The sequence below is a fragment of the Chiloscyllium plagiosum genome, chromosome 2 (assembly GCF_004010195.1).
Source record: "Chiloscyllium plagiosum isolate BGI_BamShark_2017 chromosome 2, ASM401019v2, whole genome shotgun sequence".
Classification (NCBI taxonomy): Eukaryota; Metazoa; Chordata; class Chondrichthyes; order Orectolobiformes; family Hemiscylliidae; genus Chiloscyllium; species Chiloscyllium plagiosum.
The window spans coordinates 104,193,931-104,213,447 of record NC_057711.1 but is presented as its reverse complement, the minus strand read 5'-3'; the positions used below and the strand labels follow the sequence as shown (position 1 = coordinate 104,213,447).

The following is a 19,517-nucleotide window of genomic DNA, read 5'->3' as shown; positions in this document are numbered from 1 at the left end:
TTTTCTATTCTTTTAAAAAACCTCTACCAAGTTACACCTCAGCCTTCATTTGTCAAGAGAAAAGAAACCTTTCAAGATAGGTAAAATAATGATGTTCTCATATTAACTTGCAAATCCTTTTTTGCAGCCTCCCCACCATCTTTTGATATCCTTTTTATAAAAAGGTGACCCATAATGGTACACAAAACTATAAGTGTATCGTGACAAATTTAGCATAAAACATTCCTTAAGAACTAGCCCTAAGAATTAAACTTAATGTTATGTTATAGCTTTACTGACCGTGCAACAGGAGGTAAGAGGTTGGAGTGAAATTAAATCAATATGCAAAGTTAAATGAGCATATAGGTTTTCTTCAGCACATCAGAAGACAAATGTTTTTAACTATAAGCATTTTACTGCAGATGGATCCACCCGATAGTTCTGGGTGTGAGGATTTGTCTGCCAGTTCTAACATTAGCAACACTTCTCCCTCTTTTAGTGCTCTCTCTCTAACTGTTCACATGCACTACTCAAACCATTCTTACTGGCAGTGTATAACATTATGCCACACAATACAGTACAGGAACAGACTGTTCGACCCACCAAGCCTGCACTGATTCCTAATCCTGCTACTTATTTTGCCCAAGCCTGGTTTTTATCCCTCTATTCACCTCCTATTCATGTTTCTAACAAATATGCCTTAAACATTACTAATGTCCCTGCTTTAGCCACCTCCACTGCAGTGTGTTCCAGGCACTCACCACCATCCGTGTGATTTTCCCCGTACTTCGTTGGTAAACTTGCTCCACCCTCACTTTGACCTTTTGCCCTCTTGTAGTTGATCCTTCATCCTTGGAAAAAGCCTCTGACTATCCACCCAATCTATGCCTCTCATAATTTTGTAGACCTCTACCAGGTCGCATCCTCAGCCTCCATCAATCCAGTGAAAATAATGTGAATTTATCCAACCTCTACTCATAACTAAAACTCTCCAGACCAGGCAACATTGTGGTAAACCTGCCCTGCACCCTCTGTGAAGCATCCACAACCATCTGGTAGGATGGCAACCAGAGCTGTATGCAATATTCCAAATGTGATCTAATTAAAGTTTTATACAACCGTAACATAACTTGTCAACTTTTCTATTCAATGCCCAGCTGATTCTCTTTCCCTTTTTAAATATAGGCATAATATTAGTTAGTTGGGATTACGTATGCATCATTAATCAATTAATAGTGCTTCTGCCATCTCTTGCCTGGACTCTGAAAATTTGAGAATGCAACTTTTCTGGAGCAAGTTCTCTCATCTTCATGGAATTGGATTCATTTATTTAAAATATTTGCACTTTTATTTCAAATCTGATTCGATAGGATTCTTAATCTCATAGTCCTATGTTGTATCGTTTTCCTGTGAATACTTGAAGAAAAATTATCACAAATATATTTTCCATTTCACTGTCACTGCCTATGAATTCATCATGACCATTGTTGAAAAAATCTACTTCTCAAACCAACTTTGCTCTTATGTCTTGTGTGTACTACTTTGCTTACTGCTCCTTGATAATTTAATTTCATTGTCCCTCTTTGTCTTCCTAATTATATTCCTTGTTGGCAACTTTTTAAATCACATTCTCCTTGTGAATAACGTATATTTCTTTCTTTATCCTCAATTTTTTCTCTGTCTTTATTCATCCAGTGCTGTCTTATCAATGTTTAGTGCATTTTCTTTTAGCAGAATATACATGGAGTATAGCCTGGAGTCAATTGAACACCATTTAAAATATCTCTCATTGCTGTTTTACATCATTGTTTGCTGATACTGTTCACATCAATTCCCCAAGTTCCATCAAAATCAGCTTTCCGTCAGTCTATTATCATTGCCATTCTTAAGCCCTTCACAATTATTAACCTAAACTCCACATTGTATTATGACATTATTGTCTTGAAGCTCTCATATTTTCACTCATGTCCACGCTACTCCATTCCTCATTAGCAGATCTAGTTACAAATCCTCCATTCTTGAGTTTAAATACTAGGTTAGAAAGGAGTCTGTACACATTGTAGGGAATACATTTATTTTTACCTGGTCTGACCAATTAATTTTAGTCATAGAGTCATAGAGATGTACAGCACGGAAACAGAAGCTTCGATCCAAATCATCCATGCGACCAAATGACCCAACCTAATCTAGTCCCACCTGCCAGCACCCGTCCCATATCCCTCCAAACCCTTCTTATTCCAGATGCATTTTAAATGTTGCAATTGTACTAGCCTCCACCACTTCCTCTGGCAGCTCACTCCATACACGTACCACCCTCTGAGTGAAAAGGTTGCCCCTTAGGTCTCTTTTATATCTTTCCCTTCTCACCCTAAACCTATGCCCTCTAGTTCTGGATTCCCCCACCCCAGGGAAAAGACCTTGTCTATTTATCCTATCCATGCCCCTCATGATTTTATAAACCTCTATAAGGTCACCCCACAACCTCCAACGCTGCAGGGAAAACAGCCCTAGCCTATTCAACCTCTTTCTATAGCTCAAATCCTCCAACCCTGGCAAATCTTTTCTGAACCTTTTCAAGTTCCACAACATCTTTCCAATAGGAAGGAGACCAGAATTGCACGCAATATTCCAACAGTGGCCTAGCCAATGTCCTGTACAGCTGCAACATGACCTCCCAACTCCTATAATCAATACTCTGACCAATAAAGGAAAGCATACCAAACGCCTTCTTCACTATCCTATCTACCTGCGACTCCACTTTCAAAGAGCTATGAACCTGCACTCCAAGGTCTCTTTGTTCAGCAACACTCCCTATGATTTACTATTAAGTGTATAAGTCCTGCTAAGATTTGCTTTCTCAAAATGCAACACCTCACATTTATCTAAATTAGCTCCATCTGCCACTTCTCAGCCATTAGCCCATCTGATCAAGATCTCGTTGCAATCTGAGGTAACCTTCTTCGCTGTCCATGATACCTCCAATTTGATGTCATCAGCAAACTTACTAACTATGCCTGTTATGCTCACATCCTAATTATTTCTACAAATGACAAGAAGTAGTGGACCCAGCATTGGTCCTTATGCCAGGCCACTGGCCACAGGCCTCCAGTCTGAAAAACAACCCTCCCACATGACCCTCTGTCTTCTACCTTTGAGCCAGTTTTGTATCCAAATGGCGAATTCTTCCTGTATTCCACAAGATCTAACCTTGCTAATCAGACTCCCATGGGGAACCTTATCGAACGCCTTGCTGAATATAGATCACAACTACCATTCTGTCCTCATCAATCCTCTTTGTTACTTCTTCAAAAAAATCCAATCAAGTTTGTGAGAGATGTTTTCCCACGCATAAAGCCATGTTGACTATCCCTAATCAGTCCTTGCCTTTCCAAATGCATGTACATCCTGTCCCTCAAGATTCCCTCCAACAACTTGTCCACCATTGACGTCAGGCTCACCGGTCTATAGTTCCCTGGCTTGTCCTTACCACCCTTCTTAAACATTGGCACCACATTAGCAAACCTCCAGTCTTCCAGCACCTCACCTGTGACTATCGATAATACAAATATCTCAGTAAGGGATCAAGCAATCATTGCCCTAGCTTCCCGCAGAGTTCGAGGGCACACCTGATCAGGTCCTGGGGATTTATCCACTTTTATGCATTTCAAGACATCCAGTATTTCCTCCTCTGTAATATGGATATTTTTCAAGATGTCACCATGTATTTCCCTACACTCTATATCTTCCATGTCCTTTTCCACAGTAAATACTGATGCAAAATACTCGTTTAGTATCTCCCCCATTTTCTGTGGCTCCACACAAAGGCCGCCTTGCTAATCCTATTCTCTCCCCAGTTACCCTTCTGTCTTTAATGTATTTGTAAAAACCCTTTGGATTCTCCTTAACTCTATTTGCCAAAGCTATCTCAAGTCCCCTTTCTGACCTCCTGATTTCTCTCTTAAGTAAACTCCTACTGCCTTTATACTCTTCTAAGGATTCACTCAATCTATTCTGTCTATACCTGACATTTGTTTCCTTCTTTTTCTTAACCAACCCCTCAATTTCTTTAGTCATCCAGCATTCCCAATACTTTACCAGCCTTTCCTTTCAACCTAACAGGAATATACTTTCCCTGGACTTGTTATCTCGTTCCTGAAGGCTTCCCATTTCTCAGCTGTCCCTTTACCTGGGAACATCTGCGCCCGATCAGCTTTTGAAAGTTCTTGCCTAATAACGTCAAAATTGGCCTTCCTCCAATTTAGAATTTCAACTTTTAGATCTAGTCTATCCTTTTCCATCAATATTTTAAAACTAATAGAATTATGGTCACTGGCCCCAAAGTGGTCCCCCACTGACACCCTGTTTTATTTCCCAAGAGTAAGTCAAGTTTTGCACCTTCTCTGTAGGTACATCCACATACTGAATCAGAAAATTTTCTTGTACACACTTAACAAATTCCTCCCCATCTAAATCCTTAACACTATGGCAGTCCCAGCCATGTTCGGAAAATTAAAATCCCCTATCATAACTACCCTATTATTCTTACAGATAACTGAGATCTCCTTACAAATTTGTTTCTCAATTTCCCTCTGACTATTAGGGGGCCTATAATATAATCCCAATAAGGTGATCATCCCTTCCTTATTTCTCAGTTCCACCCAAACGGCTTCCCTGGATGTATTTCCGGAAATATCCTCCCTAAGTACAGCTGTAATGCTATCCCTTATCAAAAACACGCTCCCCTCCTCTTTTGCCTTCCTTTCTGTCCTTTCTGTAGCATTTGTATCCTGGAACATTAAGCTGCCAGTCTTGTCCATCCCTGAGCCATGTTTCCGTAATTGCTATGATATCCTAGTCCCATGGCCCTAACCATGCCCTGAGTTCATCTGCCTTCCCGGTTAGGCCTCTTGCATTGAAATAAATGTAGTTTAAATTTATCAGTCCTACCATGTTCTCTGCTTTGTCCCTGACTGCCCAATCTGTTTGACTCACCTTTGTTCTCAACTGTACCAGTCTCAGATTGTATTCTTTCCTCACTATCTCCCTGGGTCCCACCCCCACCTTACTAGTTTAAATCCTCCTGAGCAGCTCTAGCAAATCTCCCTGCCAGTATATTTGTCCCCTTTCGACTTAGGTGCAATCTGTCCTTCTTGTACAGGTCACGTCTACCCCAAAACAGCTTCCGATGATCCAACTGCGGCATTTTTTTAATACTTTTTTTCCCACTTAGTTTCCAATATTTAATATTCCATCAACTATGCTGGTAAGCAACATTGATCCTAATTAATTGTTAATCTCTGTCCACATGATTAGATGTTATATTCATTCATGGGATATGAGCAATGTAGACAACATCAACAAATATTCCCCATCCTCTTACAACCACGTGGCTTGCTTGGACTTTGCAAAAGCAGTTAACAGTCAAGCTTATTGCCTCCTTCTGGATGGTAGATGTCTATAGGTCTATAAGAAAATCTGAAGGAATGCTATTGCATCTAGTAGAAGTTAATTGTTAATGATAACTAAGCAAACTGTTTGGCAGCAAGTTAAAAATCACACAACACCAGGTTATAGTCCAACAGGTTTATTTGGAAGTACTAGCTTTCGGAGTGCTGCTCCTTCATCAGGTGGTTGTGGAGTATAAGATTGTAAGACACAGAATTTATAGCAAAAGTTTACAGTGTGATGTAACTGAAATTATGTATTGAAAAAGACCTGGATTGTTGGTTAAGTCTCTCATCTTTTAGAATGACCATGCTGATTTCAGTTCTTTCATATGTAAATTGCAAAACTATAACCTGGCGTTGTCTGACTTATAACTTTGTACACTCTAGTCTAACATTGGCATCTCCAAATCATGTTTGCCAGTAATTAAGACTTAACAGCATTAACTTTCTCTCATGCATTTATCATGCAAGTACCATAAACGTCAGACCCTTTCATCCCACATTTCTCAGTTAAATACCTGTACTACAAACCTACTTGAAGAGAAAGATAACTGACAAATCTTTATTTCAGTATTTATAATAGCATTTGTGGTGCCAGATATTGCTGACTGATGTATCCTTTATTAACAGTGAGCATTGACATTCTTAGTGTTATATTTACAGTAAAATCTAGTCTTGTCTGCTGCAATTAACTGATGGTCACAATGCAAGATTTGGTTTCTAACATGAATTTCTTTTTTTTGCTGGCAATAATGCAGAAATGTTTTGGCTGCAGTGGCCATTGTGATCACTATATCTCTTCACCTTCAAATAACAATACCATTTTGAAGCTTTAAAATCAACCTCCATAACCTACCCCAACAAAAAATGTATGATTAAATTTAAAGCAGAAAAAGGCCGTTTCATTTATAATTTATATACTAGTCTTTTGAAAGCAGTTTCCAGTTATTGTAACCTCATCAGTTGTTCCCTGTATATTTTTTTTCTCTCAAGCAAAAATGCAATTCCCTTTATTTAAGTTAAAAATCACAACACCAGGTTACAGTCCAACAGCTTTATTTGGAAGTACAAGCTTTTGCAGTCCTGCTCCTTGGTCATGCATCTAGTAGGACAGAGTCACAGGCAGAATTTATAGTAAAAGATCAAAGTAGCATACAACTGATGCAATGTATTGAACAAACCTAGATTGCTTTTAAGTCTTTAATCACTTAGAATGATGATACAGCTTTCAATTGATTAATATGTAAATCCCAGAACGTCTTTCAAGGCACAGTCCTGAGATAACTTTAGGTTTTACTTTGAAAAAATGTGTCATCTCAACTTAGACAATGTATTAGAGGTGTGAGGTTTGAGGTTGTCTATATCCCAACCTTGAGTCAGGCTGATTCTATTGACATGGGGGTGTGTGTGAGGGATAGACGTAGAGTGTTGTGTGAGTGCGAGTGCTTGATAGTGTGTGAGACAGAGTCTGTGGGAGGGGTGTATGTGCTTGTGTTTGTGTGTGTGTGTCTGAGAGACAGTGTGTGTGTATGGAGAGGGTCTGTGTGAGTGTGATCATGTGTAAGAGTATGTGTATGTATGTGAAAATATAGTGTATAGTGTCGTGGGGTCACCTGTAGTGTGACATGAACCCAAGATCCTGCTTGAGGCCATCCTCATGGATACCGAACTTGGTTATCAGCCTCTGCTTGGTGACTCTGCATTGTTGTTTAACCCAAAGTCTGTCTTGGAGGATGGTCACCTGAAGATCCAAGATCAAATGTCCTTGACTGCTGCAGTGTTCCCAAATGGGAGGGAACATGCCTGTCTGGCAATTGTTGCACGGTGTCCATTCATCCGTTGTCATAGCATCTGCTTGGCTCTGCCAGCCTTTCAGGCAGAAACTTCCACATTAAAACACCATGCATTAAATAAATTCTCAACTCTCCTTGACATTTTTCCCCAACATCTTAAAGATATTTGCTTTGATCACTGTTTCTTTTGTGATTAAACTGTTACTCCTTAAACTGGGCAAAACAATGGCTAGCATTGCTGCCTCACTGCGTCCGGGTCTTGGGTTCGATTCTAGCCTTAGGTGACCACCTTTGTGGATTTTGCACATTTTCTGTGTCTTTGTAGGTTTCCTTTGGTGCTCTGGTTTCCTCCCCCAATCAAAAGATGTGCAGGTTAGGTGGATTGGCCATGTTAAATTGCCTATAGTGTCCAGGGATGTGCAGGCTAGTTGGATCAGTCATGGGAGTTAGCAATTTTGAAGGGCTTAAAAATGACAAACCAGGGTTAGAGAGATAGGTGGGGGAGAGGTAGGTCTGGGTGGGATGCTCTTTGGAGAACCGATGTGGACTCAATGGGCCAAATGGCCTGGTTTCACACTGTATGGATTCTATGATCCTTATTTAATCCATGATAAATTTGAACATCTCTGTTAAATCTCCACATAAATTTCATGACCGAAGTAGTCTCTCAAGTCACATGATCATGGCTTGTAAATATATTGATGTTCCGTCAGAGTCACTGGGTCAAAGTCCTGGAATTCCCTTCTAAGCAGCATTGTGGGTTTCCCCACATGTAACAGATTTCAATGATTCAAGACACCAGCTCACCATCATCGTTTAATAGGCAATTAATGAAGGCAATAAATGCTGGTCCAGCAAATGAAGATATCCACTGACTGATTTTTTTAAAAAAATTAAATCTCTTTATTCTCTCCAAGGAAGAATGTCAATTAGTTAGGTTTGGGTACCTTCACCACTACATATAATGGAGGAATCCCTGCCACATCTTGTCTGATGAAATTTAGCTTTGAATATATTTATTTTCTAATCAACGTGACACTTCCCAGACCCATTCCAACGTGTTACCTTACATTCAAGGTCAAGATTTGAAAGCATGGTCCCAGACCAAGGGATAGGGACAACCACCACTGCACCATAACAGCCCTTAAATTTAGTTTTAATTACAATTGAGAAAAAGTCATGACATTTTGAACACACATTTCACCATTTATTGCCTATTTTACTCCTAATGAGTTTTAATGGCTTTTGATACTTATAAATCAAGCCCCATGTAAAATGTAGACTTTCAACTAGTTCTTGATAGACCCTGTGACCATTATACTGTTACTGAAAAGCGTTATTAATTCATTTTAGACACAACTGATAATTTATTCATACACAGAGTGCATGAGGCCAGCAATCAAATACCCCATGGTGTCATCTTCCTTATTTTAACATCCAGACAGAAAATTAGGCAATTTACAAAACCAGTTAAACATAATGTTAAAAACTCAAGTCAAAGAATTACTTTTGAAATGCATTTTAGGCAAATTTTCAAAAGTACAATTTATTGGAATGTATATTTTGCGCTGTAATTCTAATCAGTACTTTGGAAATAGTGACACTATATGTCAATGGTTCAATGTAATAAAACTATCATTTATTTGCACAGCAGCAGAAATACTAGCAGTCTGTTGTTGCATCTATGTATTAAAGGTACATCTTTCCAGCACACAGCAGCAACCTGCTGATGAACTAGAAATCAAAACTTAAGGTATCTGTTCACAATACCAGGATTCTTTCAGATTTCTTAAGTACATTCTCTTTTTTAGAAGGGGTGGGATCATGGAATGAACTCACAACAAATTGTCAATCTGTTATATATTGTGCACAATTTGATTTTCCACTGAGTTTGGGAAATATTGCCAAGACTTTTCATTTCTAACTAAGCAGAAGTGATGGGGAGGTGAGGAAATTAGTTTTCAGAAAGAATCTGAACTTCAGTGCAAGGAAGATGGAAGGTGGTGACAAAATGGTAGCCTATTTTGCACAATTGTAGACCAAATCTTCCTTTCAGTGCTGAATGTTGACAGGAAAATCAGGGGTTTGGTTTTGAACTAAGGGAGGGGAGTGGGTTTAATGTGCAAGAAATCTGTTTCCAGATAGAAATACCCCACTGACCTGCTTATTTCTAATTTTGACAGAGTCTGTAGCTGCACAGGAAACTTGGTACCAAGGTCATTAGCTTCATACTCACAGCTTTTGAAATGTAACAGATATTGGCTAGGTTTTACGAACTTAGAGAACCCAGCAACCCGCTCAAGATTGGGCCCTGGTGAATGCATTCACATGTGTCTGGCATCCAGGTGCCTGTCTGAGGTGTCTCCATGATTGAGACACTTCCCAGACCCATTCCAATACTTTTACACCACACACATCTGACCACCCGCCAACAACACCAGATCCCAAAACCAAAGCCCCCAACAACAGTACCTGTTACTGATGGGCCTCACTTCTGAAGCCTCCAATTCGTCAACACAAACTCCTGATCTTTACTGCTGAGCACTCACCTCCTTCAAGATGACCTCGCCCCTCTCCACTTTGGTTGAGAATTCTCTACTGCTTGAATCAACTCTCCTGCCCTGGTCAGCCCCTAGCTCTTGTTATGGACGACTTCTTTGATGCTGAAATTAACACTGATTGGCAGCCAGGCCAGTTGGCAAGGAGGTAATCAAGTTGCATTTCAGGCTGGAGAATTGATCACTGAAATCACTAAGTCATTGAAGCTAAAACTGTACACTATGGAGGAAATGGTGGGGCTGACTCAACTGACCACTCCCTAGGCTAAAGTTTTGGGCTTCACACATATATACAGGTATTTGATTCAGTTTTATTCAGATCCTTACTAACTGCAATTGATGGAATTCCAGTTGCCTGACTCAACAAAGGTGGTTAACTTGCTGAATGTGGAGGTGCCCCTTGTTGGACTGGGGTGGACAAAGTTAAAAATCACAACACCAGGTTATGGTCCAACAGGTTTATTTGGAAGCACTGGCTTTCAGAGTGCTGCTCCTGATGAAGGAGCAGCAGTCAAAAAGCCTGTACTTCCAAAATAAACCTATTAGACTATAACCTGGTGTTGTGTGATTTTTAACTTTAACCTCTAGGAGGCAGACTGCCAAGTACAGGATGTGGGCAACCAGCATTCCAGACAAGTTTCGAAGATCTCTAGGCCTGTCAGGATGCAAAGGCAGCCACATTCTGCCTTGGAGAGGAGTTTTCCTGTTCCCTAGCACACCATACCACTGTGGTAGCCTGGCCTTGGGAATATATTTTTGAAAATATCAAAATATGTTGGTGAGAAAATACCTATATATCATTCACTTATCCTTCATCACAACTTGCTACTCTTCTCAAGCTGGAGAGTCTTCCCATACACTTAAATGGCACAAAGCAGCTGTATCCATGCCAAGTGAGGGGGTGCATTTTTTGCAAATCGCAAAGAGTGCCTATTTCACTCCACCAGGGTTATATTTGGGACCCAAAAAACAGTTTGACCTCCATTTTCCCACCCGCCCATGGAACAAATACCCAGACCTGACTGTCAGTGAGCTGTTCAGGATTACCATTTGATCAGACATATTCAGAATTCATTCATAATACTCTGCAATGCCAAAAGTTGGCTGACTAGTTGATAATGGAGAGCATAGTTGTCAACTGCATGATAATGTCACTGATTCGGTTAAGTGGGTGGAAAAATGGCAAATGGAACTCAATCCAACAAAGGGCAAAGTTATGCAATTGGGGAGGACAAACAAACAAGTAAACAATAACCAGGAAGTTACTAAGAAGGGTAGAAGGAGTGAGAGACCTTGGCAAGCACTTGCATAGGACCCTGAAGGTGGCAAGAAAAGTAGATAAGATGATAAAGAAGGCAAAATGTGTACTTTCCATTACTGGGTAGGACATAAATACAAAATCAGGAATCTAATACTGAAACTACTTAAGACACTGATTAGGCCACAATTGAAGTTTTATGTATAGTTCTGGTCACTATGTTACAGGAAGGACAAAAGTTGCTCTGGATATATTATAAAGGAGACATACCAAAATATTGCTAAGGCTTGGATAATGCAGCTATGAGGAAAGATTTAATAGCCTCAGATTGTTTTCCTTCAAACAAATAAGGCTGAGGTGTGACTTAATCAAAGTGTACAAAATACTGAAGAGCTTGAATAGAGTGGATGGGAAAGATCTGTTTTCACTAGTGGAAAGTTCAGGGAGGATAGTTCAAATACAGGAAGCACAGATTTACGTTAGAAGGATTAGAGGGAACATGAGGAAAATCTTGCATCATGGGCACCTTGATTTTGATGTTTAGTGATTGAGACAGAAACTGCAATTCATTTGAAATGCACCTGAAGTGTTGCTGCCTGCAAGGCAATGAACCAGGTTGTGGAAAATTGAATTAGCGTAGGTGACTAGTTTATATTTGTAGTGCAGACATGGTAGGCTGAATGGCCTTTTCCTGTGGTGTAACGTTTCTAAGGTTTTACTTGGAAACAGGTCGCATGGTTCATCAGACCATCTGCAGGGAACCACAATAAATATATACTTTTTTTTTAAGCTCAAGGCACGCCAGATCAATAATTCTCTTTTGAAATCCCTATTAAAACAATACTTACTGATTACAAATAAACAAATAATTTTATGGCAATCTATTTATACAGATAATACAGCTTTCCTACAAATGACAATGCAATTGCAGCATTAGGTTATTTCTTTGAGAAAGCAACTGCAGATTGACAATTACTGTATGTTGAAATGCTATAAAATTTGTCAAGTCACAAGCATGTTAATTTAAACAATTCTCCTTTAGTGATGTCTGCAGTTAATAAAAGGTCTAGTATCTATTTGTCATTATGTACTTTTTAAACTCAACAAATGGCCACCATCCTAATTTGAAAACATAAATATAGCTCACTGCTCAGCAAGATTGGTTACCACTCTTGGCCAGCAACAAACCAGGATGCAGAAATGGAAATTCCACCACCACTCAGGTAGCATGGTTGACAATAACATGTGCCCTCTCGTGGAAAGCCAAATCAACTGTTCAAAGATTTCATGGTACTTAACACATAGCAAAAGCAAATTGTTTATTTTGCTTCTGTCATTGTTGGTAGTTCTAGGACATTCCGCACTTCAGTGATTAAATTACATCGAAAAGACTGTAACATACCAGCTGCCGGTACTTAGAAGTAAAGGCTCCATAATATGCCACACAAGCTGCTGCAATGAAGACATTTCCAATAATATTTGCTATTTCCTGTTCAAAAAGAACTATGCTCTCTTGCCAACGAATTTGTTCATCTCCAAGAGCAGCGGTAAGTTTTCCAGCACGCACTAATCGAGCCTGAGTTAGTTCCATTGTTTGTGCTAAAGAGAAAAAAGTGTTACACTCAAGCAATTACAATTGAAATTATTAAAATTGTGAAAAGCAATAAATTAAGCAGAGTAAATTGCAAATTTTCTGAACATACTTCTTGTGGAATATAGAACTGTTAATAACTTGTTTGTCAACAACTGTTATACTAGCCTCCTAATATTTCTATCCAAAGAATTCAAGGGAAAAGATAAATCAGGTAAGTGTGTAATGAGAGCTTATGTGGTACTGATTGTTTTTGATCACTTTGCAAGGTAAAAATAGTCTGTTGATACAAAATCAGATTTTAGGTACAATTCTTAGCTTCACTGCCAGCATGGTTGTGTGGATCACCCACCTACTGGAAAAGTTACCTATTTCACATCCCACTGATTTTAATGAGTTGAAAATCAAGCAGGATCTATGAAAGGGTCTAAGGAAGTGTCAGTGGACCCAAAAGGTTAACTCTGATTTCTCTCCACAGATGCTGCCAAACCTGCTGAGCTTTTCCAGCAATTTTTGTTAGGGTCTGTGAAAGATTGGGCAATCTTTTCTGATTAATTTCTGCCCAGATGGCGAAAGTAAAAATCACAGTCCCAAAGATAGTAATGCAGATGGAATCATAGCATTATGAATCAGAAATTCAATTGTAAAACTAAAACTTTGATGGTTGCCAAGTGGTAACCAAATAGTACTGTGCACCAATTAAATCTTATCATAATCCTTGTTAACCACTCAACACCATTAATCAACCTGATCAATGAGCGAAACAAATCACCAGTAGATGCATTGCCATATTTGTATTCTGTTATGGCTTCCATTAATCCTTTCCAACTCAGTAGTTTACCTATTCTCAGGCATGGCCCAGAAGCAGCCCTATTACTTCTGATTCAGAATGTTATAGCTTCAAGCACGAATTCAGGAATGTACATATATAAACCAAGCTGAAACCCCAGTGGAAAGTGATAAATGAGATGTAAAACTGAGTACCCATCTTTCTTTATAGGGCAATATTAAAGATTTCTTGACACTAACTTAAGGATAATAGCTTCTTCCAAATTTTCATCAATATTTATTCCCAGTGACAACAACCCAAATTTCTGGTCACTTATCTCAGTGACATTTTTGGAATCTCGTTTCGTTACCAGGTTTCCTTATATATCACAATAAAATACTTCAAAAATACCCATTAATTGTGAAGAGCTTTGGACAATCCAGTAGGTCTCAAAATGCTGTATATAAATGAGTTCTTTCTTTCATTGTGCCCAGGTTCCAGGTCATCTTTTGTGTATTTGCCCTCATTTCCAGACAGCCCCAATTCTGTGCCATTTTGTCACCTTACTAAATGCCCAGTTTTATTCAATCCATTTCAAAATGAAATCTGTTTTCTATATTTCAACTCTGTTCCTTCCCAGGCCCCCTCAGAACACTCCTATTCAAACTGTATTCCTTGCCACTACTGAGGCCCAAGTACAATTTTCCAAATTTACACTGTCATCTCAAGATCTCCATATCTGCTATTTACATTCATTGCTTTAATTCTACCTATTCCTATTCTACTGCTTGCTTAGAGCCATAGATTTATACAACACAAACTTAAATGCTACACAATTGCTCTGTTCCATCCCACAGTGTAGCAACTCTAGCTCTGCAACCAACAATGTTATTTCAGTATGTTCTGTATTTCAATGCATAATCTTGTCATAATTTCATTCTGCATACCACCACATGTTCATCTTCCAGGAAAAGCAGCTCCATTGTGACTTCAGCATGTACAGCTTGGTCCCATCCCGAACAGCAATCCCAGTTTCGGTCCTCAGGTTCCACTGTGCTCCATCTTCACAAGGCCTGCGTTACTTCTTTCCCTCGTCATCTTTAAGCTTTGTTCCCCAATTTACTTCAGCTCCCAGCCTTGTCATATTGATCATTTAAATCTTGGCTTAACATTTCCTACGAGAAGCATTTGTGTCTGGCTTACTCTCAACCTGCCCCACTTTCATTGTCTGAATCATCTGAATCCCAAAGTGCTTCTGGGGCAAATATATTCAGTTTCCTGATGTACAAGAAGTGACTTGCTGGCCTTCACTCTGGATCCTCAGCATCAAATAAGTTCTGCTTGGAGCAGAAATCCAAAGTTCTACTAAACTCCAGTTTTTATTAAGGTGACCCCTTGCAACTAGCCACAAGAAATCAGTTGAAGTGAATTTTGTTCAACTCTCAAACAGGCAAAAGAGAGAGGAATTGCACATGTAAATTGCACATTGCACATCCACAGAACACCCCAAACAATATTGTGGTTAATAGGTTACTTTTGAGTCCCAATTACTATTGCTATTTAGATAAAATATCACAAGGTTACAAAATGATTCTGGATAATGAGGGCTCTTCAACCCATTTGATCTCACTCTTTCAAAATACTGACCTTTGTGCCAATTCATTACATATCTTGTAATTTCTTAAATTAGTGCACTGCTTGATTACAAATATTTGCTAACAAAATGTTCTAGTTTACAATTCCAAATTGTGGAAAGAAATGATTTCGTCCAATACTTATGCCATTTCTTTACCACTAGACACAATCATTTTTCAGTAATTTTGTTCATCTTTGAACAATGAAATTAAACATTATCTTGGAATACTTCCAACAATAGCTCACCAAGCTGTTCTTTCTCTCCCACATTGTTATCATACTGTTCTTGAAGATCCTCGAGTCTTTGATCAAGTTGTCTTAATTTAGCCTGTTTTTCCTTCAGTGTTGCCAAGGTGGCATCAAGTTCAGCCTAGTAAGTAATTAAAGGAATGGTGAAGGGATGTGTAGAAATGATATCTCCTTTCAAAAATAAATATAATTTGAAAGACCTTTGCAGTGCTGAGTCTCTTCTTTAATTGCAAATTGTTAGATCACCTCAAAATGTTGCTGGGTCTAAATCATGCAGTAATTTTGACTTTATCAATGCATACTTATAATTCACTTTAAAATGCAGATTGATTTGCCAAGGGCAGGGGGACAGAGGGAGGAGAGGTCAGGACATGTTGGAGACTTACATTTCTAGATAAACAGTGGATGCAACAAGTGGATGAGTCAAAAAAGATCTGCAGCAGGAGGCCCAGATCTGAAAAAGATATATCCAAAAAGCTTCAGATTTCCTATCACAGTTCATTAACTCTAGGCCAGCCCATTATCAGGCAAATTACAGGTTGAGCCAACCAGCAGAAAGAGTAAAGAGATGAATGGTGATGACATATGACTGCAGAGAAGCAGGGCCAAGCGACAGCACAGGACACACCATTCTTGGGTTGTCCAAAGGATGCATAAAATCTATTTGCACGTGTACATTTTTATGCTTGTTCCATCTCTTTCACCAGCAGTTACTGAACAAATATCCATAATGCACACCCTATCCAGTATTCCTGTGGATTTTATTCATATGAATTCATGAGGTTCACACTTGATTAAAGCAAACACCTGGGCTGGCAACTCAAGTTAACATGGCATTAAAGCCTAAATAGGCAAATAGGTCTACCAATATGAACTCTTTACCATTCCTTTCCCATTGTATTCAAGGGTTAATGTTATTCACTATTATTTTAAATCACATGAATATAAACCCTTGAGATTCTAACTCACCTGAGCCGCAGCTAGTTTTATCCGTTTTGGCTCGACCTCTTTAGAAACTCGAGAATATAGATCCATAGCTCTCACCCACATACACATAGATTTGCAAGCTTTGGACACTTTTTCTACTTTTTCTGGCACGAAATCAGGATTATTGATATATTTCTGAAGACGTTGCAGAATCTGGGGTTTAATGTTGTCTTTGTCATAATCCATGAGTTTCTTCAAGAAGTTTGAATCACCAAGAACTTGCTTCGCTGTAGCCCAGTCCGTTCTAACATAAATTTTAAACAAAACTTAGTTTCATTAGTCTTTAGAGTCAATGGATTGATCCATAAACAAATCCTAAAGCATGATCACCAAAGTATCTTAATTCAATAAAAGAAAGGAAAATGGCTGGTATCTTCCAATACAGGACCCATGATTGACAGGGCAATAACATGTTACTCACTTTGCATTAAGCAGGATGCAAATGGCTTCCATGACAGTCATGACAAGATCTGGAGGTTTGGTAAATACTCTAACTTCAGATATATCTGCCTTGTCCAAAGAATCCAGAGCTTTGTTTGCTGCATCCAAGGCAGGCATAGCTTCATCAAGATCTCGCTGTGCATCATCAGCTATAGCTTGGGTCTCTGCAGCTTTTGACTTGGCTAAAATTTCATCTTCCTGTACAATTTTACGAATCTAACACAACCAAAAAAAAGGTTAAACTTTTATCTATACTTTAACTTTCTTGAGTTAATATATCGCCAATTGAATAACCTGACACATATATTGTTATGTGTTTGCCATAACTCTGAAATTTTGAGAAATTATCGTGTTCATTTTCAATAACCTACAGCATTTCTTTAAGAAAGAATCTCTGAAAAAGAATGATAAAAGTATATGAACCTCATTTCAGTTGTATCAAAATGGATGCCATTCCCAAAATGTTCTCATCAAGGCTTTAAGGACTGTCACTTAAATTCTCACTAGTCGATCTCTAATGGCATTGCCATTGAGTGTTGAAGAGATTGATGCTGTAAGTGTGATGTGCAGTGGTGACAGGTGTATGCAAATATCTTGTATTGGTGCACAAGTTATTACTTTTTTCTGAGACAAAATGTGTGCGTTAGGTGGAATAAGTTTATTTAAGCAAAGAAAGTTCACAAAGTTATTATCGCTATTAAGATCACTACTTTGGAACAACATTAAATGTTGATGACAGAGATAATCATGCAACAATCCATTCAGTAGATGCTGGCTCCTATCAATGGCACAGATGCTAAAATTGACGACAATTGGGTCAGGTCCTGACATTTGGTTTTGGGGGGGGTAGGGGGGTGCTGAATGTGTGGAGGTTGGGAAATGCGTGTGGGGAGACGTGGGGGCAGTACAGTAAGGCAAGAGTGATGTCAGACTGAGGCTGCTCTGGTGAGACCAGTTATCAGGTCGGCCCCGGAGAGCATAAAGACTCTAGTGAAAACATAGATACAAATCTCATACATAACTGCAGTGCAGTTGCACAATCTCTTTCATTCTGGTCTGCTGGTGTGCTGTATAGTAATGGCTGCAGCTCACCAGCTCAATGACGATAAGAACAGAGGCCCAATTTCTACTGAGTTTGTTTGGTCCTCACCTTTTAGATGCATCAATCATTCCTTGTGCCACCCCCTGCCCACATATATAAAACCAACCAAATTTCTAGATGCAAATGGCTTCCATGACATATTATTGTCATACTATATTATTGACTTTGCTACAGCTGAAACTTCATCACTTAACAGTCATTTTTCACTGGAAAAGCTAACTATGCTCTCCACAGAATGCCTCCAAAACAGCTGATTTTTACAGAATTCTTAATTTTTAATTCAGATTTACAGTCTCTATTGTATCTTGCAGTAATTCTAATAATGTTGCTTAAAAGAATTATAGTCCCTTCAGAGGAAGGTGTGAGACGGAATCTTAATGACCGAAGGGACATTAAAAAATTTAAAACAATACAGCTAATAATCAAGCAGAGACTTCCTTAAAATGATTGTCTTTAGATTGCTTACCTGGTCTGCCTCTGCATGGTCCACACTCAATTTCTCCATTAACGCATTTACATCAACTGATTTCTGCTGGAGAATTGGTTCAAGAGCTGAAAGCTCAACTTGCATTGTGTCGACCAGCACATTAGTCTCTAGCAATTTGGTAAGACCATTTTTCACACGATCCCGAGCCTGTTATTGCACCAGAAATATTAAAAGTAATTCAGATATCATCACTCATATTGACATTTTCAGCTAATCAGATCACACCAACTATAATAAGATACGTGCAAAAGTGATTGAATATTTATATGTAAAAATATGGAACAATTTACTTGTAGACTAGTTAATTATTTTAAATTAACTACAATTGGAAAAAAAAAGACCCCTACACAAATTCTCTGATATCTAACATTAAAAATGTTAAGTCCTTCTTATATGTCTCACAAATATAATCAGAATACATTAAAATTAGTAACAGCGATTGAATATTTGTATCTGAAAGTACATGGCTATTGAATTCTCTCTCAGGCAGCTATGAAATTTTTTTTTTAAAAAACATATATATCAAAATTATATTGTTGTCCAATATAGAATTTAAGTAGCATTTTATAAGTCTTATGTCCATAAAAGTAACAATAAACAATGAAAGTTCTTCAGTATTACTAACTTTCAGACTGTATTAGGTATAAATTTGTACAAAATTAGACAGAAGCTGCAGAAGCTTGTGGAAGTGCAAGAGCATTGAACAACAGTCGAGTTACAATTATTTATCCCTGTTTATAGCTTTTTCTGTTTGTCTGCCAAACTGGGAGATTTGAGCATGAAAGTAACAGCAAGAGGCAATGCTATCTCGAAACAGCACACTGGGATAATTCACAACAACCAACAATCACTGCTGCCTGACTAATGATAGCTTTAGAAACAAGCTTGCAGCAAAAAAAAACAATATGAGGATTGTCATTGAAGATGCAGACTCCAAGTTCTGATCAATCGCTTAATTCCATGCAACACAATGCACAAAACAGAGAGCAACCCTACACTAAATGGGATGACTAAATGTTATCAGTTATAATTACAAGTTTTTGAGAGACACTTCAATCTGCCAACTGCAATTAAAACAAATTATATTTGGTCAAAATAAATATGATTTGAATATTCCCTATCTTTGTCATGATAAAGACAAAATTATGAATGTAATATTCAACCATCCTACCTAAACCAGTTCATTACAGGCAACAATCCAATATTTCCTGGGAAATAAAT

The 19,517-nt window shown here is 38.5% G+C and overlaps 1 protein-coding gene across 1 annotated transcript in view; it reads right to left on the bottom strand.

Moving 5' to 3' along the window:
* dnah6 (dynein, axonemal, heavy chain 6) overlaps positions 1-19,517 on the bottom strand; it is a 341,236-nt gene that overhangs the window by 109,656 nt on the left and 212,063 nt on the right. Inside the window, exons 51-55 of the mRNA XM_043705917.1 lie at positions 18,276-18,443; positions 16,688-16,923; positions 16,249-16,510; positions 15,277-15,400; positions 12,438-12,634 (exon numbers count right to left, since the gene is read on the bottom strand). Of these exons, the coding sequence (XP_043561852.1) occupies positions 12,438-12,634; positions 15,277-15,400; positions 16,249-16,510; positions 16,688-16,923; positions 18,276-18,443 (987 nt within the window). The remainder of the gene's footprint in view (positions 1-12,437; positions 12,635-15,276; positions 15,401-16,248; positions 16,511-16,687; positions 16,924-18,275; positions 18,444-19,517) is intronic.